The sequence below is a fragment of the Salvelinus alpinus genome, chromosome 24, assembly GCF_045679555.1.
Source record: "Salvelinus alpinus chromosome 24, SLU_Salpinus.1, whole genome shotgun sequence".
Taxonomy (NCBI): Eukaryota; Metazoa; Chordata; class Actinopteri; order Salmoniformes; family Salmonidae; genus Salvelinus; species Salvelinus alpinus.
The window spans coordinates 17,845,714-17,868,401 of NC_092109.1; the positions used below are offsets into that span (position 1 = coordinate 17,845,714).

General features: G+C 41.7%; 1 protein-coding gene across 1 annotated transcript; it reads left to right on the top strand.

The window, feature by feature from the left end:
- The first annotated feature begins 755 nt into the window (after positions 1-755).
- On the top strand, positions 756-22,122 carry LOC139551772 (regulator of G-protein signaling 7-binding protein B-like). Its single transcript, XM_071363107.1, has 6 exons — positions 756-1,400; positions 1,988-2,160; positions 15,663-15,793; positions 16,066-16,210; positions 20,466-20,536; positions 21,042-22,122. The coding sequence occupies exons 1-6, from the start codon at positions 1,251-1,253 to the stop codon at positions 21,131-21,133; spliced, it is 762 nt and encodes a 253-aa protein (XP_071219208.1). The 5' UTR covers positions 756-1,250; the 3' UTR covers positions 21,134-22,122.
- The last annotated feature ends 566 nt before the right edge of the window (positions 22,123-22,688 follow it).

Consider the following 22,688-nt stretch of genomic DNA (forward strand, 5'->3'; position numbering starts at 1 on the left):
TGCCGTCTGGTTTGCATAATATAAGTCATTTGAAATTATTCATACTTTTTCATTTACTTTTGATACTTAAATATATTAGTGTTTTACTGAGTGACTTTTACTTGAGTCATTTTCTATTACGGTATCTTTACTTTTACCCAAGTATGACAATTGGGTACTTTCTGGGTGATGTAGTATTCTGCATTGTGCTTATTAGTGCCTACTGTCAGGTAACTCACCTGTCACCTCCATATGTTACTGGAATCAAGAGCACGCCTGAAATGTGTTTCTATTATTTTTGGGGTGCATTTCTGAAGGTCATATTTAAAAAGTTCTCACATGAAGCAGTTGTGTAGATAGGCTTATTTCATATTTTGTGACAGTTGAGCATGTTTCACCATCAATCTTTTCACTGTCAAATCCACAATTGTTTTATGAGGGATATACGTGTGATAGAAGTGAATATGAAAGAACAAAAATGATGATTGTTTAAAAAAAATCTGGTTGGGAAATAGCTTTGCACCGAGACATAATAGGCATATTTTAAGTGTTTTAGTATTTTTGCAATTTTGTGTGTTCCAGGAACTCATTGTAATATTGTGTCATTCAGTGTATTACCAGACATATTATATACATTTTACATAACAAATTGCCAAATCTCTGGCAAGTTACCTGTCAAGTTTACAGTTTGCATTGGTTTGCATTTGTGGTGACAATAATATTTTGGTTTGCTTGTACAGTAGCCTAGGCCTATATGTTTATAATCATCCACATGTAGGCATATCGATCTCAGACATCAGTCGGGGAGGCTTCGATGTGCATGTAAACTCATGAGATCTACTTTGAGCATATTACTGCTGGTCTTTGAGTGTGCTCTTACTCCTGCCAGATACGAGTAATATTTTGAGGTATTTACGTCTACTCGCGCTTTCATGTTACAGACTCGCATGTTTTGGAGTCGTCGATGCCTCGAATGACGGAGCAGTGACGAATGGCAGGCTCCGAGTGTATTCGCCTCTCACGTGAAAGCACAACGGAAGACCACATTCAGCCACAGTTGGCCTTCTGCAGGGTGAAGGTGACTCGCCTAGCCGCTGAGGGGAGAGCTGCAGAGAGGGAGCTGCGAGAAGCCATCCGCTACTCGCACTCATCCTGCAGGCTGAACATTTTAGACCCTGCAGGAACATCGACAAGAGCCTCCACCTCGGCTGCGACCTCGGGGGATATTATAGATAGGCTGTCCGCTGGGTTTTATCAGTGGCTGTGTATGCATGTGTTCTGCTCCGAACGGGCGCAAGAACCGCCCCAGATCCGCAGCGAACATTTTTCAGCTCAGCAAACCACTGCAGAGGGACCCGGAACGCCGGGAGAGCACGGAGAGCACGCGGAAAGCCCAGCGGGCCGTAGGCGAATGTAAGATGGTAAGTTATGATCTGTCGTTCCCTCGGTAGTGGTAATAGCTATGGAGTCATCGCTGCCATACTAGTATAACAGCAGACACATTGTAACCATCACGTGTTCTATTAAACCACAAAGACAAATTAAAATGCGCAGAGACAAATTTCTTACCAAGCTACATTTTTCTGCCAACTAAGTCGTAAATGTGAGTCCAGGTACCATAGAGCGATCTATATAATACTGTCCTTGTTGTCTTAGCGCTTTAAGGTGTGATAAACAAAATAATGTCTGTTGCACTCAAGGGCATGCCACAAGGAGAGCTGGTGTAATATTACACCAATGTGCCTCAATTAGGAAGCCTATATATAGTCTATAGTAATAGGCTATATTATGTAGCGCAATATTGTTATTATTCAAGTGTAGGCTATATTATGATTAGTGAGGTGCAATTGGCTATGTGGCCTATACGGGTCGGGTGGCAGTCATAACATTGATCTACTGCGTGTCCACTTGCGTATGCAATAATCTTGTCGCTCCAATCTCCCTTGAAAATGTATGGTGCTATGCGTTGACTTGCTGAAAGAGGTTATTTGTCCATGTTGCTTCTCAGACAGTCCAAGATTTCAACACTCTCGTGGCGCTGTACCGAGAACAGGTCATCACTATTGGGGAGATTTCGGCCGATTGTCCCTCTTTACGGGCGGTGCTGCACCGCACCAGGACCAAAGGATGTACCATGGCCCAAGCTGCCCATCAGAACCTCACCGTGATATCTGGATCTGGGTAAGGAATCTACGATATACGGATACAGTTTCATTAACATTATATGTTGACTTCTTCAATTGTCACTGGAACTGTCCATGGTGCTAGAGAATGTCATTTTAAGGCGCGCTATTCGAGATAACAGCTTGCTACATGGTATGAAAGTCCCGCCTACTTCCTGGATCATCTCCCACAATTTTGAATGGCCTTCAATACCCCTATTATATAATCAAATCCATTATAACGCGTCATTTAAGATATTATGTAAAATTATATATTCGTATTAGTGTATTAATTTACTTTTACCCAATGCCTTTGAAGGTTTTCGATAAGGAAAAATATTTTGGGGGTGATTTCTGGTATATCATAAAAATCAGCCACAGTTCAACAGTTAATTACCCGATTAAGTACAACACCATTGGAAATTAATGTTGACATTTCCATGTATAGGAATATAAATTTTACTTTCAACATTATTTTCCAATGGCATTGTAGGCTACTTAATCAGGAAATAAAAAAATCGTACTATGGTTTATTCATTTTGATGATATATGAGAAATCTAATTTAAGATCTATGTAAAATGATTGTATTCGTGGATTAATTTACTTCTGATCAGTAGCGGTGCGTGTGTAAAATCACTGAGGAAGCCCCCAAAAAAGCCATAGTACAACCTGTATGTGTTGTGATAATTGCGTTGTTTGCTCTGTAACCTGTTAATTCATATGCATTGCGACCGAGATATATAAGAGGCCGAGACATTAAGAATACACAGTGCCAGGATAAATTCACACACACCTTTGTTTTACCACAAAACCGGATGGCAACCTCTGTTACATGACCTACAGCATGGTCAAGCAAATTCATGTTTCCGATATTTTTGAATCACTAAACTATTGATTTAGAACCACAGAGTTACCGCAAGTCATTTCAACTTAAACATTTCAACATCATCAAATCACCTCTGCTTAGTCTAATACAGTGACAACTAAAAGATACCAAAAACTATTTAGTCCCATCAATGTAAGCTCAATGTGATGTGGCTGTCCATGGTTCTAATTTCTGTGTGTGTGTGAGGTGTGCTCGTGCAAATTATGTTGACTCATCCTACTAACCCAATGCCATCCTACTCTCTTTGATGTTGACAAAACGGTCTATCACTCTGTTATACAGTACACGCTTTTTTGTTGTTGTCCTAGGCTACCTGGTGAAATTTCTTGCTCGCTAGCCTAACTTCCATTCATTGGCAAAGTAAGCTAGTTAATATTAGCCTTCTACATCTAGCTACATATTGAACTTCCATCCTCTCAGGCCAGGGTTACAACAATGTATGAATTAGGCTAATGGTTGGATTAGAATCACCATTATAATCATTGGCCAATACTGAGAATTAAGAAAAACCACAAGTCCAAATCTCCATCCATGGCTAATTTAGGAAAGGGACAATTTTAGCTAGCTAGCCACCGGAGCCAGAGGACAACAACACAATGAGATGCAACAATTAAAGTTGTTTCTGTCAATGACATAGGCTCTCAAAGCGATTTGATAGGAGTGATGTCAAAATCCAAGCTGGCTTCCCTTGACACTTTTTTTGGTGCGCCAGGACCATTCACAGTTGAGCTCGCTCAATTTAGCTCAATGCTGATTGGCAATTTTTTTATACTTTTTATATCAAGGGAGGCTAAATGCTCACTGGCTTCCCTTGCGTTCCATTCAATGCTGCGGGCGGCAAAAATGTGTTACTCGTTTGGACCAGACAGCGTCAGATAGATGACCTAGACATAGAGAGACAGAGGTGAGCTGTTTTTCTTGCTCGGATGCTTTCTCTGGTGAGACACATTCAGCCTCTTGCGAATTGAAGGACATGTATGAAACACAGAGAGACGAAAGATAAATTATTGTTATAATAATTGTATTTCTTGCCATTTTTTTTGGGGGGGGGGCCTGACTTCTCTTGGCATTCATGAATATATACCATTGCTTCTGATGCCTTTTTCGATTGCGTTTTATGGAAAATTATGCTGTCGCTTCCTGTTGACAAGACCTATTGATAAATACCTCCATGCCAAAACAACGTTTTACAGTGTCCAAATCAATAACCAATATGCAGAAACAGTTGATGATATATTGAAAACCTAAACATAGTACATTCTATCTACAAATAGCCTACATGTGCAACAATAGTAATAATATGACCTGTATTTTTTAAACGAGCATCTTATAAATACACATGTACCAAAAACCCTGTTGTTCTGACAAGTCTTAATACATTTCTCATTGATTAGGGGGGTTAGGAATGCGCTGTTGAAACTAACTCAAAAACCACATGGAAACTGGAGACATGTTTACATCACTGGTTAGAGGACAACCTGCAGAACACAGTCAGCTACATTTTGGAATGTTGCATTTTGATAGGGGGGTCACCAAAACAGTAGTAGTGCGTAGGTAAAATCACCCGGGAAGCAAATTCAGAAAAAGTAGTCATATTACAACCTATGTGATGTGATAATTGTGTTGTTTGTTCTAGAACCTGTTAGTTCATATGCCTTGACACCATGATATATATAAGCCTGAGGCCGAGACAATAAGAATACACAGTGGCAGAATTAATTAAACCACACATTCGTTTCATTACAAAACCGGAGAGCAGCATCTCTCTGGTGAAGTGCACAAAACATATTGCATATAACAGACAGTTACATAACCTACAGCATCGTCAAGCAATGTAATGTTTCTGAAAATGTCAGACTATTAAAAAAGAAAAGGAGAGCCGCACACTCTAGGAGCTCAGATGCAATAATTTAATTACCTAATAACCAACGTTTCGACAGACAAGCTGTCTTTATCAGGGTATAATGACAAACACTTCGGGTCACTCGTTTATATAGTTTCAAAGGGGACGCACAGGTGTCCGTAATCATGGCCGGGTGTGGCTTGATATCATTGGTTAATTTACAGATATAAATAGAACATATAAAAAAACATGAATGGATAGCATACGATCATAGATACAATTTGACTACATGGGCCTACAAACATTTACAATGAATAGCAAAATCACAGTAATCACAAGAATGGCTTCAGATCAGTCTACATTGAGACCGAACGGGGCAAGGGTCTTTAAATGAAAGATCCAGGCAGCCTCTCGTTTTAAGAATAAATTGTTAAGGTCACCCCCTGTCCTAGGGAGGGTGATGTGTTCGATGCCGATGTAACTTAGGGACAAAATAGAGTGGTTCGCTTCCAAAAAGTGGGCCGCAACTAGGTACGTCGAGTTTTTGCACCTACAATTCTCTGACATTCATACTTTTAATTCGCGCTTCGTATTACCCACATCATTTTTACCACAAGGACAAGTTTATAAGATAAATATCTGCCTTAGTGGAGCACGTGATACCTTTGATTGTTATCTGTTCCCCTGTTAGGGGGTGTTTGAAGGATCTACATTTGTAAGTGTCATTGCATTGAGCACAGCCATTACACTTCTAGTTCCCATCCGGTAAAGGTGCAACTAGACGTTGGGCAGCGGTATTTTGGGGTGGTAATTAAGAGTTGACCAATTGATCTGAGATTCCTGCCCCGCTAGAATACGACCATGGGAGGGTCCGAAAATACATTACCGATACTGTCATCGGTTCTTTGAACGTGCCAATGTTTGTGAACGATTCCCTTAATTTGTTCAGAGAACTTTGAATAGTGGGCAGTAAGAACACAATAATGCTTCTTTTTGCGAGACTGTCCTTGAAAGAGATCATGTCTCGATTTGTTCGGGATTTTCTCAATGGCAGTATTAATCTGACCGTTTTTTTACCCCCTCTCCTTGAATTTTCTTTGCGTCTCAGCCATTTTTTGCAAATTCTTTTGATTCGACAGAATTGGCTGTAGGGCAAGGGAAGAGGGTGACAGCTATCAGCCCCCAACAAACTGTTACAATCAGTAGGTTTCCTGTAAAGATCTGTGTATAGAACATTATCCACACAAAAAATCTGAAGATTAAGGGAAATGATTTGAGGTGTCAGATTGCATAGTAAATCTCAGGTGCTCGGAACAAGAGTTAAGAAAAGCATGGAATGCCTGGAGCTGTTTTGCATCACCCCTCCATAGAACAAAAATATCATCAATGTACCGTTTACAAATAATGATGTTAGGCAAGAAAACATTTTTGAGAGGATTGAGAATTGACTGTTTCTCCATGTAACCCACATACAAATTAGCATAGTTAGGATCCATAAGGGATCCCATAGCAGTACCCTTCGTCTGAAATAAAGAAATACTTTAGAAACATGAAATAGTTGTGTGTGAGTACTATTTCAGCCAATGTTATAATGCATGGACTGGAAGGTAGTTCATTAGGGTCACATTGCAGAAGAAAATGTGATATGGCCTCAATACCGCCCTCGTGTGGAATATTAGTGTATAATGACTCAACATCAAAAGTAACTATCGAAGTATTCTCATGGAGAGGATCAAGAGATTCAATAATAGAGATCATACTGCTGGTGTCCTTTACAAAGGAGGGGAGCTGTAATACGAGCGGTCTAATAAAATAGTCGATAAAGGGGCTGTTACTGCATCAATGCCCGCTACAATAGGACGCCCTGGAGGTTTTGCTAACATTTAAGTGTAATTTTGGCAAAGTATAGAAAGTGGCAATTTTAGGGTGTTGAATAGCCAAATAGTTACTTTTTTGGTTATCTGACCAGAACTTAAATACCCATCTAGGACAGTAAAGATAGTGTTCTGAAATTGGGAAGAGGGGTCACTTCTGAGTTTTTTGTAATGGGTTGTCAAGCAGTTGTCTATGACACTCATTTACATAAACTGTCCTATCCATGAGTACAACCGACCCACCCTTATCAGCAGGGCGGGTAAGGACTGACGTATCGGATTGTAAATCAAGCAAAGCTTGTTTTTCATCCTTAGGTAAAGTAGAAAAAACATGTTGACTCACCCTACTTGTAGAGAAATGCCAATGCCATCCTCATCTTTCATGTTGCTAAAACAGTCTATGACTCTGTCATACAGTACACACTTTTATTTTTTGTTGTCCTACACTACCTGGCTTTAAAACTTGCTCGCTAGCCTAACTAGGGAGTTTTTCCTAGCCACCGTGCTTCTACACCTGCACTGCTTGCTGTTTGGGGTTTTAGGCTGGGTTTCTGTACAGCACTTTGAGATATCAGCTGATGTAAGAAAGGCTTTATAAATACATTTGATAAAAAAATGTATTAATATAGATAGGGATTTGAACTTGTGGTTTAACTAAATTCTCCGGACTGGCCAATGATTATAACGGCGATTCTGATCCAACCATAAATTCATGCATTGCGCCCCTGGCCTGAGAGGATGGAAGTTCAACATATAGCTAGATGTAGAAGGCTAACAGCAAGGAGTCATCAGGCCAGGTAGTCCTGAGGCATGGTCCTGTGAGAGAGAAAGACAGAGAGAGAGAAAGAAAGAAAGAAAGAGAGAGAGAATTAGAGAGAGCATACTTAAATTCACACAGGACACCGGATAAGACAGGAGAAGTACTCCAGATATAACAGACTGACCCTAGCCCCCCGACACAAACTACTGCAGCATAAATACTGGAGGCTGAGATAGGAGGGGTCAGGAGACACTGTGGCCCCATCCGATGATACCTCCGGACAGGGCCAAACAGGAAGGATATAACCCCACCCACTTTGTCAAAGCACAGCCCCCACACCACTAGAGGGATATCTTCAACCACCAACTTACCATCCTGAGACAAGGCCGAGTATAGCACACAAAGATCTCCGCCACGGCACAACCCAAGGGGGGGGCGCCAACCCAGACAGGAAGATCACGTCAGTGACTCAACCCACTCAAGTGACGCACCCCTCCCAGGGATGGCATGAAAGAGCACCAGTAAGCAGGTGACTCAGCCCCTGTAATAGGGTTAGAGGCAGAGAATCCCAGTGGAGAGAGGGGAACCGGCCAGGCAGAGACAGCAAGGGCGGTTCGTTGCTCCAGAGCCTTTCCGTTCACCTTCACACTCCTGGGCCAGACTACACTCAATCATATGACACACTGAAGAGATGAGTCTTCAGTAAAGACTTAAAAGTTGAGACCGAGTCTGCGTCTCTCACATGGGTAGACAGACCATTCCATAAAAATGGAGCTCTATAGGAGAAAGCCCTGCCTCCAGCTGTTTGCTTCGAAATTCTAGGGACAGTAAGGAGGCCTGCGTCTTGTGACCGTAGCGTACGTGTAGGTATGTACGGCAGGATCAAATCAGAAAGATGGGTAGGAGCAAGCCCATGTAATGCTTTGTAGGTTAGCAGTAAAACCTTGAAATCAGCCCTTGCCTTCACAGGAAGCCAGTGTAGAGAGGCTAGCACTGGAGTAATATGATCAAATTTTTTGGTTGTAGTCAAGATTCTAGCAGCCGTGTTTAGCACTAACTGAAGTTTATTTAGTGCTTTATCAGGGTAGCCGGAAAGTAGAGCTTTGCAGTCGTCTAACCTAGAAGTGACAAAAGCATGGATACATTATTCTGCATAATTTTTGGACAGAAAGTTTCTGATTTTTGCAATGTTACGTAGATGGGAAAAAAGCTGTCCTTGAAACAGTCTTGATATGTTCGTCAAAAGTGAGATCAGGGTCCAGAGTAATGCTGAGGTCCTTCACAGTTTTATGTGAGACGACTGTACAGCCATTAAGATTAATTGTCAGATTCAACAGAAGATCTCTTTGTTTCTTGGGACCTAGAACAAGCATCTCTGTTTTGTCTGAGTTTAAAAGTAGAACATTTTCAGCCATCCACTTCCTTATGTCTGAAACACAGGCTTCCAGGGAGGGCAATTTTGGGGCGTCACCATGTTTCATCGAAATGTACACCTGTGTGTCATCCGCATAGCAGTGAAAGTTAACATTATGTTTCCGAATGACATCACCAAGAGGTAAAATATATAGTGAAAACAAGTGGTCCTAAAACGGAGCCTTTAGGAACACCGAAATTTACAGTTGATTTGTCAGAGGACAAACCATCCACAGAGACAAACTGATATCTTTCCGACAGAGCAGATCAAAACCAGGCCAGAATTTGTCCGTGTAGACCTATCCATGGTTAATTTAGGAAAGGAACGACTTTAGCTATCTAGCTAGCCACCGGTGGACAGTGACATCGAGATGCAACATTTCAAGTTTCTTTCTGTCAATATTGATGTTTGGCTTGTGATTGGTCTGAAGCCAAATCCAAACTGGCTTCCATTGCTACTTTTTTTTTTTGGTGCACCAGGACCGTTCACAGCTGAGCTCACTCAGTTTAGCTCAACATTGATTGGTTAATATATATATTCATTAGAATTTAACCAGGCGAGTCAGTTAAGAACAAGTTATTATTTACATTGACAGTCTCTACCGGGGAACAGTGGGTTAACTTCCTTGTTCAGGGGCAGAACGACATATTTTTACCTTGTCAGCTCAGGGATTCGGCCCGATGCTCTAACCACTAGGCCTCAAGGGAGGCCAAATGCTTGATGGCTTCCCTTGCATTCAGTGCTACCAGTGGCAACATTGTCAAATTCTTTCTGACCAGACAGCATCAGATAGAGAAAGCGGGGCGCAGTTTCGTTCGCTCGGATGCTTTCTCCGGTGAGATACATTCAGCCTTTTGCGAATTGAAGGACATTTCTGAAACACAGAGAGATTAAAGAGAGATTACATTTTTTTTAAATTGCATGCTTTTTTTCTTAGTCCATTTTTTGGGGAAACCTGGCTTTCCTTGGCATCCATGAGTACACTCCACTGCACCAATACAGAAAGAGAAACACACTGTTTTGTAAATTATCACGTTGAAATCAATTACTCAAGAGGAGGAAGATGAGGTTGCACGTCCTGTCAAAAAACACTCAGAATCTGGGAATAATGTGTGCATCACTGTTTAGAGGACAATTTGTAGAAGACAGCTAGCTACATTTTGAAGTATTGCATTTTGATTTAAGTGGGTCGCTGACAGGGTAAGTGTAATGCAACACTGAAATCAATAGAATGGGGCAAACTTTTTGGGGTGTAGCTCTGTTTAAAATAACACAATTCAAAGGCCACACAGAAACTTGGAATAACCTATACATGGTTGGTTAGATGAAATGTATAAGGCTTATATCCAATGATGTATATAAACCCTGGATTGCTTATGCTGTGCATTTGTGGTACGTCCAACCGGCCTCACGCCAGCCCAGGACTTCCACATCTGACTTCTTCACCTACAGGATCGTCTGAGACCAGCCACCCGGACAGCCGAGGAGTATTTATGTCTGTAACAAATTCATTCTGATTAGCTGGGCCAGCTCAACGGTGGGTGCACCCATGGCAGCACCCCTGCCCAGTCATGTGAAATCCATAGATTAGTGCCTAATGAATTTATTTCAATTGACTGATTTCTTTATGTGAACTGTAACTCAGTAAAGGCGTTGAAATTGTTTCATGTTGCGTTAGTATTTTTGTTCAGTATATACAGTGGGGCAAAAAAGTATTTAGTCAGCCACCAATTGTTATGGTGGAAAATAAGTATTTGGTCAATAACAAAAGTTTATCTCAATACTTTGTTATATACCCTTTGTTGGCAATGACAGAGGTCAAACGTTTTCTGTAAGTCTTCACAAGGTTTTCACACACTGTTGCTGGTATTTTGGCCCATTCCTCCATGCAGATCTCCTCTAGAGCAGTGATGTTTTGGGGCTGTTGCTGGGCAACACGGACTTTTAACTCCCTCCAAAGATTTTCTATGGGGTTGAGATCTGGAGACTGGCTAGGCCACTCCAGGACCTTGAAATGCTTCTTACGAAGCCACTCCTTCGTTGCCTGGGCGGTGTGTTTGGGATCATTGTCATGCTGAAAGACCCAGCCACGTTTCATCTTCAATGCCCTTGCTGATGGAAGGAGGTTTTCACTCAAAAGCTCACGATACGTGGCCCCATTCATTCTTTCCTTTACACGGATCAGTCGTCCTGGTCCCTTTGCAGAAAAACAGCCCCAAAGCATGATGTTTCCACCCCCATGCTTCACAGTAGGTATGGTGTTCTTTGGATGCAACTCAGCATTTTTTGTCCTCCTAACACGGCGAGTTGAGTTTTTACCAAAAAGTTCTATTTTGGTTTCATCTGACCATATGACATTCTCCCAATCTTCTTCTGGATCATCCAAATGCTCTCTAGCAAACTTCAGACGGGCCTGGACATGTACTGGCTTAAGCAGGGGGACACGTCTGGCACTGCAGGATTTGAGTCCCTGGCGGCGTAGTGTGTTACTGATGGTAGGCTTTGTTACTTTGGTCCCAGCTCTCTGCAGGTCATTCACTAGGTCCCCCCGTGTGGTTCTGGGATTTTTGCTCACTGTTCTTGTGATTATTTTGACCCCACGGGGTGAGATCTTGCGTGGAGCCCCAGATCGAGGGAGATTATCAATGGTCTTGTATGTCTTCCATTTCCTAATAATTGCTCCCACAGTTGATTTCTTCAAACCAAGCTGCTTACCTATTGCAGATTCAGTCTTCCCAGCCTGGTGCAGGTCTACAATTTTGTTTCTGGTGTCCTTTGACAGCTCTTTGGTCTTGGCCATAGTGGAGTTTGGAGTGTGCTGTTTGAGGTTGTGGACAGGTGTCTTTTAAACTGATAACAAGTTCAAACAGGTGCCATTAATACAGGTAACGAGTGGAGGACAGAAGAGCCTCTTAAAGAAGAAGTTACAGGTCTGTGAGAGCCAGAAATCTTGCTTGTTTGTAGGTGACCAAATACTTATTTTCCACCATAATTTGCAAATAAATTCATAAAAAATCCTACAATGTGATTTTCTGGAAAACAAATTCTCATTTTGTCTGTCATAGTTGAAGTGTACCTATGATGAAAATTACAGGCCTCTCTCATCTTTTTAAGTGGGAGAACTTGCACAATTGGTGGCTGACTAAATACTTTTTTGCCCCACTGTATTTTGGAATGGCAGATGTTGATTTCACGAGGCTGCCTGCCATCACGGAAAAGGGGACAAACTACTTTTTCTGTTGGTTAACTTCAACGAATCATGACCTGCCATAGGATATCAACAGTGACAACGGTTGGCTGCTATTTAAGTCATAGTTTGACTCTCAGATCAGTGTATTGGTGTATGGCAAGCGACTTTAATAGAGAGACCGCCCCAAATGAGGAAGAAAATGCTAGCTGTGTTCTAAGTCCTGCGAGCCCCAGCGCGTTTGACAAAGTTAACTGTACAAAACCAAAGATATTCATCTGGTTTAAGCAATTGATTTTGTGTCATCATGTTGACTATAAACTTTTATACTAACATCACCAATCTCAGGTTAATAGGATGTGTAATTCCCCCCCAATTCGATGTGGTCAAAACGTCAGTTTGTGTAATGTAGAAACAAATACAAATGCATCATGGAAAGTAGCGTCATATACATGAATTAGATATGGCAAAATAAATCTATTTAGGGTGATAGTAAATGAAGAAAACTCAACAATCACATGTATTTCTCACTAGTTTAACCATTTAGAGATTAAAAACATGAGCACTCCATAGTGAGTGTGCAGCAGCACATTCTTTCGACTTCCCGACTTAAATGACCGCCTTTTCATGAATCTTTTGAAGGCCGTTCAAAAACAGCGTGATACTTGATCCAAGAAGCAGGCGGGACTTTCATACCATAGTAACCAACTGTCTTTGCTTTATCAAGAAAAGCTACAGTGTGACTTTCTCATAGGTAGCCTGAAAATGTGTTTAACACTTTTTTAGTCACTACATGATTCTATTTGTGTTATTTCTTAGTTTTGAGGTCTTCACTGTTATTCTACAATGTAGATAATAGTAAAAAATAAATAAGAAAAACCCTTGAATGAGTAGGTGTCTCCAAATGTTTGACTGGTACTGTATATGTATACGCTACCGTTCAAAAGTTTGGGGTCACTTGTTTTTGAAAGAAAAGCAAATTTTTTTGGTCCATTAAAATAACATCAACTTGATCAGAAATACAGTGTAGACATTGTTAATGTTGTAAATGACTATTGTAGCTGGAAATTACTGATTTTTAATGGAATCTCTACGTAGGCGTACAGGTCCATTATCAGCAACCATCACTCCTGTGATCCAATGGCACGTTGTGTTAGCTAATTCAAGTTTATCATTTTAAAAGGCTAATTGATCATTAGAAAACCTTTTGCAATTATGTTAGCACAGCTGAAAATGGTTGTGCTGATTAAAGAAGCAATAAAACTGGCCTTCTTTAGACTAGTTGAGTATCTGGAGCATCAACATTTGTGGGTTCGATTACAGTGAAGATGCGACTCCGGGATGCTGGCCTTCAAGGCAGAGTACCTCTGTCCAGTATCTGTGTTCTTTTGCCCATCTTAATCTTTTCTTTTTATTGTTGTAGAAGGCCAGCATCCCGGAGTCGCCTCTTCACTGTTGACGTTGAGACTGGTGTTTTGGGGGTACTATTTAATGAAGCTGCCAGTTGAGGACTTGTGAGGCGTCGGTTTCTCAAACTAGACACTAATGTACGTGTCTTCTTGCTCAGTTGTGCACCGGGGCATCCCACTCCTCTTTCTGTTCTGGTTAGAGCCAGTTTGCGCTGTTCTTTGAAGGGAGTAGTACCCAGCGCTGTACCAGATCTTCAGTTTCTTGGCAATTTCTCACATGGAATAGCCTTCATTTCGCAGAACAAGAATAGACTGACAAGTTTCGGAAGAAAGTTCTTTGTTTCTGGCCATTTTGAGCCTGTAATCGAACCCACAAATGCTGATGCTCCAGATACTAATCTAGTCTAAAGAAGGCCAGTTTTATTGCTTCTTTAATCAGAACAACAGTTTTCAGCTGTGCTAACATAATTGCAAAGGGGTTTTCTAATGATCAATTAGCCTTTTAAAATGATAAACTTGGATTAGCTAACACAACGTGCCATTGGAACACAGGAGTGAAGGTTGCTGATAATGGGCCTTTGTATGCCTATGTAGATATTCCATTAAAAAATCCGCCGTTTCCAGCTACAATAGTCATTTACAACATTAACAATGTCTAAACTGTATTTCTGATCAATTTGATGTTATTTTAATGGGAAAAATATATATATATATATATTTCAGTAACAAGGACATTTCTAAGTGACCCCATGAATTTCTTTCATTCTTAATGCATTTGAACTAATCAGTTGTGTTGTGACAAGTTAGGGGTGGTATACAGAAGATAGACCTATTTGTTAAAAATGACCAAGTGCATATTATGTCAAGAACAGCTCAAATGAGCAAAGATAAACGAAAGTCCATCATAAAGGTCAGTCAGTATGGAAAATGTTAATATCTTTGAGTGCAGTAACCAAAACCGTGCTATGAAAAGTGCTATGATGAAACTGGCTCTCATGAGGACCGCCACAGGAAAGGAAGACCCAGAGTAACCTCTGCTGCAGAGGATAAGTTCATTAGAGTTAACTGCACTTCAGATTGCAGCCCAAATAAATGCATTCTACTAACATACACATCTCAACATCAACTGTTCAGAGGAGACTGTGTGAATCAGGCCTTCATGGTCGAATTGCTGCAAAGAAACCACTTCTGAAGGACACCAATAAGAAGAGAGTTGCTTGGGCCAAGAAACAAGAGCAATGGACATTAGACCGGTGGAAATCTGTCCTTTGGCCTGATGAGTCTAAATTTGAGATTTTTGGTTCCAACCGCTGTGTCTTTGTGAGACGCAGAGTAGGTGAACAGATGATCTCCTCATGTATGGTTCCCACCGTGAAGTTTGGAGGAGGAGGTGTAATGGTGTGGGGGTGCATTGCTGTTGAAGGCACACTTAACCAGCATGGCTACCACAACATTTTGCAGCGATAAGCCATCCTGTTTGGTTTGCGCTTAGAGGGATTATAATTTGTTTTTCAACAGGACAATGACCCAAAACACACCACCAGGCTGTGTAAGGGCTATTTGACCAAGGAGAGTAATGGAGTAATGCATCAGATGACCTGGCGTCCACAATCACCCAACCTCAACCTAATTGAGATGGTTTGGGATGAGTTGGACCGCAGAGTGAAGGAAAAGCAGCCAACAAGTGCTCAGCATATGTGAGAACTCCGTCAAGACTGTTGCAAAAGCATTCCTCATGAAGCTGGTTGAGAGAATGCCAAGAGTGTGCAAAACTGTCATCAAGGCAACGGGAGGCTACTTTGAAGAATATAAAATATATTTTGATTTGTTTAACACTTATTTGGTTACTACATGATACCATATGTCTTATTTTATAGTTTTTATGTCTTCACTATTATTCTACAATGTAGAAAATAGTAATAATATGAAAAACCCTTGAATAAGTATGTGTGTCCAAACTATTGACTGGTTGTGTGTGTGTGTGTGTATATATATACAAAATAATTCACTCGCGGGCTGGTTTTGGCCGTCAGCCACCTATTTCCGGCCCCTGCTTTAAAGCCAGGGGGATTCAAGAAGGGCCAAGGATAGGAGCCAGTGATCAGATTTGAGACTGTCCATTTTCCAACTGTGTATATGTGCTTTAGGCCAGAGGATGGGGAGATCCACCCAGAGATCTGCCGGCTCTTCATTCAGCTGCAGTGCTGCCTGGAGATGTTCATCACGGAGATGCTCAAGTCCATGTGTCTACTGGGAGTGCTGCAGCTCCACAGGAAAGGTGCTATACCAATCTCAACCAGCAGAGGGCAGGGTAGTCCAGAGTAAAATGTTCAGTGTCATTCCAAGATAAAGTGCAGTGTATCTTCTCACAATGAAATATGATGTAGCTACTGTAGTATGGCACACATGAAGACATCAAAGCCAAATTCCATAGTTTTCTTATATCTCAGACAAAGCATTGGAACATTTAGACATGCAGTTCAGACATTCACAAGCTATTCACAGGTTACCCAGTGTTATATGTTGATCACATGTAAATCCCTCTCAAAGGAAAAGATTCATACCCAGAGCCCAGGTTGGACTACAAGATGGATGAGAGCTCTGATGTGCCCATTCTGGAGGAGCACTCCTCCTCACCTGTAGACTACCAACATGAGTCCTGGCTGGTGTGCACCGATATTGAAAACATAGAGAGGTACAGTATAATGCAAAATGCTAATACACTCATGGTCTCTCATAGTGAGAATGCCCAGGTCACATGAGTATAGGCCATACATAAAGAGGATTATCAACAGATTGGACATCATAGTCAACATGATGTCATTGATGAGCTTTAGTCTGTGATGCTTTTGCAAAAAGATGTGCGGTATTGATGCATAATGCATTCAATGTGAAAAAAACAGTTGGTGATAAAGCTGCAATGGGGAAATTGGTGAAAGACTCAGACACAGATAGACGCAGGCAGGCAGACTCTAATCTCAACCCTAAACCTAACCCTCACCCTAATCCTAGCTTCATGTCCACATCCCGGCTCAACCTTAGCCATAATCCTAACCTTAATCCTTGCTTTGTCTCTACATCTTTGCTCAACTCTAGCCACAGGATTATGGTTAGGGTTGAGGTGGGAGTTAGGGTTTAGCTGGAATGTGAACATGAAGTTAGGATTATGTTTTAGGTTGGACCCTCCAAAAGGTTGGACCCAGAACAGACCAGCTACGTGTATAAACAGACCAGCTACGACCTTCGTAAGGTCATCAAATAGCCAAAACGAGAGTACAGGGACAAAGTGGAGTCACAATTCAACGGTTCAGGCCACGAGATGTATATGGCATGGCCTCCAGACAATCACGGATTATAAAGGGAAAGCCAGCCGTGTCGCAGACAGACGCCTCGCTCCCGGACGAGCTAAACACCTTCACCCGCTTCGAGGAAAACAACATCAAGCAGCAGACACGGGGCCCCAACGCTCACAAGGACTGTGTGGTCTCGTTCTCCTGCTCAGACGGTATCCCAAGCCGTGTCCTCAGAGTATATGCAGACCAGCTGGCTGTCGTGTTTACGGATATATTCAATCTCTCCATATCTCAGTCTGTTGTAGCCACTTGCTTCAAGATGTCCACCATTGTTCCTGTACCCAAGAAAGCAAAGGTAACGGAACTAAATTACTATCGCCACTTAGCACTTAACCGACATCTTAGACCCACTGCAATTCACTTATCGCCCCAACAGATCCACGGATGACGCCATTACACTGCACACTGCCCTATCCCACCTGGACCAGAGAAATACCTATGTAAGAATGCTGTTCATCGACTACAGCTCAGCATTCAACACCATAGTACCCTCAAAGCTCATCACTAAGCTAAGGACCCTGGGACTAAACACCTCCCTCTGCAACTGGATCCTGGATTTCCTGACGGGCCGCCCCCAGTTGGTAAGGGTAGGTAACAACACATCTGCCATGCTGATCCTCAACACATAGGCCCCCAGGGGTGCGTGCTCAGTCCCCTCCTGTACTCCCTGTTCACCCATGACTGCACGGCCAAGCACGACTCCAACACCATCATTAAGTTTGCCGATGACACAACAGTGGTAGGCCTGATCACCGACAATGATGAGACAGCCTATAGGGAGGAGGTCAGAGACCTGGCAGTGTGGTGCCAGGACAACAACCTCTCCCTCAATGTGATCAAGACTAAGGAGATGATTGTGGACTACAGGAAAAGGAGGACTGAGTACACCCCCATTCTCATCGACGGGGCTGTAGTGGAGCAGGTTGAGAACTTAAAGTCCCTTGGTGTCCACATCACCAACAAACTATCATGGTCCAAACACACCAGACAGCTGTGAAGAGGGCACAACAACAACTATTCCCCCTCAGGAGACTGAAAAGATTTGGCATGGTTCTTCACAGATCCTCAAAAAGGTCTACAGCTGCACCATAGAGAGCATCCTGACTTGTTGCATCACCGTCTGGTATAGCAACTGCTCGGCCTCCAACCGCAAGGCCTCCAACCGCACCGCAAATGCGTACGGCCCAGTACATCACTGGGGCTAAGCTTCCTGCCTAGTCATAGACTGTTGTCTCTGCTACCACACAGCAAACGGTACCGGAGCGCCAAGTCTAGGTCCAAAAGGCTTCTTAACAGCTTCTACCCCCAAGCAGCAAGACTCCTGAACAGCTAATCAAATGTCTACCTGGACTATTTGCATTGTCCACCCCCTCTACCTACATGTACAGATTACCTCAATTACCTTGACTAACCTGTGCCCCCGCACATTGACTCTGTATATAGCCTCGCTACTGTTATTTTATTGTTGCCCCTTAATTACTTGTTATTTTTAAATTTTTCTTATTTATTTTTTTTGTATTTATTTTGGTATTTGATTTTTTCATCAGTTTATTTTAGTAAATACTTTCTTAACACATTTTGTTCTTAAAACAACATTGTTGATTAAGGGCTTGTAAGTATGAGTTTCACTGTAAGGTCTACACATTTTGTATTCTGCGCATGTGACAAATACAATTTGATTTGATTTTGAATATCATCAAGGACCTCAGCCACCTGAGCCACGGCCTGTTCACCCCGCTACCATCTAGAAGGCAGAGACGGTACAGGCGCATCAAAGATGGGAGTGAGAGACTGAAAAACAGCTTCTATCTCCAGGCCATCAGACTGTTCAACAGTCACCACTAGCCGGCCTCCGCCCAGTACCCTGCCCTGAACCTTAGTCACTGTTCTAGCCGGCTACCACCAGGTACTCTACCCTGAACCTTAGAGACTACTGGCCTATAGAGTCATTGAACACTGGTGACTTTAATAATGTTTATCAGCAGGTAGCTTGGCAGTTAAGAGTGTTGTGCCAGTAACCGAATGGTTGCTGATTCGAATCCCCGAGCCGACCCCGAGCCGACTGTGCCCTTGGAGTTTCTCACATTCTTCTCTGCAGATCCTGCCATGCTCTGTCAGGTTGGATGGGGAGCGTCGCTGCACATCTATTTTCAGGTCTCTCCAGAGATATTCAATCGGGTTCAAGTCAGGGCTCTGGCTGGGCCACTCAAGGACATTCAGAGACTTGTCCCGAAGCCCCTCCTGCGTTGTCTTGGCTGTACTGTATGCTTAGGGTCAATGTCTTGTTGGAAGGTGAAGCTTTGCCCAAATCTGCGGTCCTGAGCGCTCTGGAGCAGGTTTTCATCAAGGAGCTCTCTGTACTTTGCTCTGTTCATCTTTCCCTCGATCCTGACTAGTCTCCCCGTCGCTTCCCCCGTCGCTTCCCCCAGGTTTCTCATGGCCTGAGTCCTTGATTAAATAGATTGTTTTTCTCACCCATCTAAAGGCTTCCTTCTTTACACACTGTCATTTAAGTTAGTATTGTGGAGTAATCCATCCTCAGTTTTCTCATATCACAACCATGAGAAAACTCTTTAACTCCACAACTCTTTAAACTCTTTAACTCCCTGAGCAGTTTCCTTCCCCTCCGGCAACTGAGAAAGGAAGGACGCCTCTATCTTTGCACTGACTGGGTGTATTGATACACCATCCAAAGCCTTATTTAATAACTTCACCATGCTCAAAGGGATATTCAGTGTAAGTTTTTTTTTTCTTCTTTTCACCAATCGGTGCCCTTCTTTGCGAGGTGTTGAAGAACCTCCCTGGTCTTTGTGGTTAAATCTTTGCTTAAAATTCACTACTCGATTGCGGGACCTTACAATTATCTGTATGTGTGGGGTACAGTATGGGGTAATCATTCAAAAATCATGTTAACTACTATTATTGAACACGGAATGAGTCCATGTAACCTATTATGCGATTTGTTAAGCACATTTTTACTCCTGAACGTATTTAGGCTTGCCATAACAAAGGAGTTGAATACTTATTGACTAAAGAAATGTCAGCTTTTAGTTTGTTATAAATTTAAAAAATGTTCTACAAACTAAATTTCATTTTGACATTATGGGGTATTGTGTGTAGATCAGTGGAAAAAACATCTCATTTGAATCCATGTTAAACACAGGCTGTAACAACAAATGTGGGAAAAGTAAAGGGGTGTGAATACTTTCTGAAAACACTGTAACTATTTGCATTGAATGCAATGTATTGACTTATACTTGTTTTTTCAAAAGCATCACAGAATGATGTATGTCAGTTGACACCAGGCTGGTTACAGTAGAAGTTCATGTGTTTCAGTTTGTGTGTGCTTCCCCTGTGACCATTTAGAGGTGGTAGGGGAGACTGGGGTAAGTTGAGCCATTTTTACATTAAGCATCAAACAGTCTCCATGAAATGATGACCTCTTCCTAAATATTTGGTCAAATAATACATTTTGTGTATTGTTTCCTACAAACAAGGGTGGCTCAACTTACCACATTGGCTCAACTTACCCCATTAGCTCAACATACCTAACTCTCCCCTAAATGGATTTAACCATGATTCACCCTGTCTCCCTAGGGACATGCGAGAGATGAGAAACCTACTAAGCAAACTCAGGGAGACCATGCCGTTACCACTGAAAAACCAAGGTAAGTGGCATTTGTACGGTATGAGTATCACGACTCAGGATAAGACCCAGATGCAGACACAGGAGGCGGATAGTACGATTCTCCGAATATTTATTATAACAAAAGGGACAGGCAAAAGCCAGGTCGAGGGCAGGCAGTGGTTCGTAAAGCAGGTCCGAGTCAGGCAGGTACAGGACGGCAGGCAGGCTCAGGGTCAGGACAGGCAGAAACGTCAGAACCGGGAAGACTAGAAAACAAAAACTTGAGAACAGGAAAAAATGGGAAACATGCTGGTACGACCTAACAAGACGAGACGAACTGGCAACAGACAAACAGAAAATGCAGGTATAAATACGTAGCGGATAATGGGGAAAATGGGAGACACCTGGTGAGAGGTGGAGACAACCACAAGGCCGGTGAAACAGATCAGGGTGTGACAATGAGTGGATTAAATCATAAAAAATACACGAGATTGAAGGCACTGCACTGCACTGTACTCAGGTTTCGCTGTCTGTGTTCTGTCTAGATGACAGCAGTCTGCTGAATCTCACTCCATACCCGCTGGTCAGGCAGAGGAAGAGGCGCTTCTCTGGGTTCTGCTGCCTGGTGTCCAGCTGAGTGCCTGATAGGGCCTGCAGGCAGCAGCAAGGGGAACACACCAACCCTACCCAACACCTTACATGTTTTCCAACTTATTACTGCCATTTAGGAAAGGATCTTTGTTTTATCTTAAGCTGATCAGTCACTTTACTTTTGAATATGATTCGCTGTAGAAAAAGCTATTGAAAGGATAATGATGTTATTTTGCTATTATGTTATTCAAGCCAGCTCCCTTTGTAGAAAAGGAGAACCTTTATAGGTCTATAGGCGAGCCCTAACAGATGTGCCAAGCTGATGACATAAGAGATTCAGTATGTTGGTAGACGGCTTCGCCTAAACTTTGCCTTCAGACATCTTCCTCAGAATGTCATTATATTTATTTCACTGTGCAATGCTTCTTTTGCAGTCTTCCATAAAAAGGAAACCGGTCTCCAACGTACATTTTCCATCAGAAGGGCTTTGCAATGTTACTTATAAAAGCCATTTGTCATTGAATGTAAATCAAATATATAAACAATGGTCAAAATTCTGTTTTGTATGAAACTTTCTTTTGAATCATTTTTATTTAGATCTGAAGATTGGATGTCTACTGTAAATCGTTTGCATCTATTTATTTTGTATATCTTGGCAGAAAGAGTACAGCATGAATATTGCTCAAAGTACTGTTGTAGATTTGTAGTGTATAGATGTTGCGCTATAGATTATTCTATGAATGATAGTATGTATAGGCCATTTTATAATGTGAATAAACTTTTTGTATAGAAATAATAGTTTTTGTCTGGTTTATACAGTGGCTCTGATCTGTAGTGTCTTGATGTTTGGATTCAGAGCCAAAACGTGGCTTTTACTGTCGTATACTGTAGTATTTATAAATACTGTTGTAAAAGAAAACTGTAGTATATACTATAATTCATGTACTATTTTTGCAGATAGTAGTTTACTGTTGTATTTGGGTCTTTCTATAAATAAAGTGGCCAATGTGTAACATCAGGGTAAACATTTCAAAATGGTTTGATATACTGTACGTATATTTAAATATGATTTTCTTGCAGCTTCACATCTGTAGTTACAGGAAAAAGAGTCTAGATAGGCACAATGAGACCATAACTCAAACATCGTTGTCATTCAAAATGTCACATGAAACATGTATACTGCTTGTTTCTTTGTCATGCCTAGTAGCCAGGTCTGTTTGTGCTTTAGTCAACTAATCTATAATTTATAGCCATGCTAAACATTCCAGAATAACTCAACAGCATTTCTATATTTTTATATAGTTGATATAATAATTTAATGCAATAATATAATACAATGGGTTCTGTCAACAAAAACGTTGACAATAATAATAATAACAAAATCATTAAAATTAGTAAACTCTTCAAGCAGTGTGAGTGAGTGAGTCTGTCTTTCCTTCATTCCTTTGTCCTGTAGAATGTCAGAGGGGAGCGACCTCTGACCTTCTCATCCAATGAATTTTGAGAAGGAGACGAGGAGAGAGGAAGCAACGAATCAAGGAAATTCAATTGAGATTCTCCCAAGGACAGAGGAAGCAAGTATTTGACAGCTACAGTATTAA

Bases quoted from the DNA above. Each gene is read 5' to 3' on its own strand.
- LOC139551772 (XM_071363107.1), top strand. From the start codon at position 1,251: ATGTGTTCTGCTCCGAACGGGCGCAAGAACCGCCCCAGATCCGCAGCG. The intron at 16,211-20,465 runs GTACAGTATAAT...CTGTCTCCCTAG, and splicing joins GATATTGAAAACATAGAGAG to GGACATGCGAGAGATGAGAA. The intron at 20,537-21,041 runs GTAAGTGGCATT...TGTTCTGTCTAG, and splicing joins GTTACCACTGAAAAACCAAG to ATGACAGCAGTCTGCTGAAT.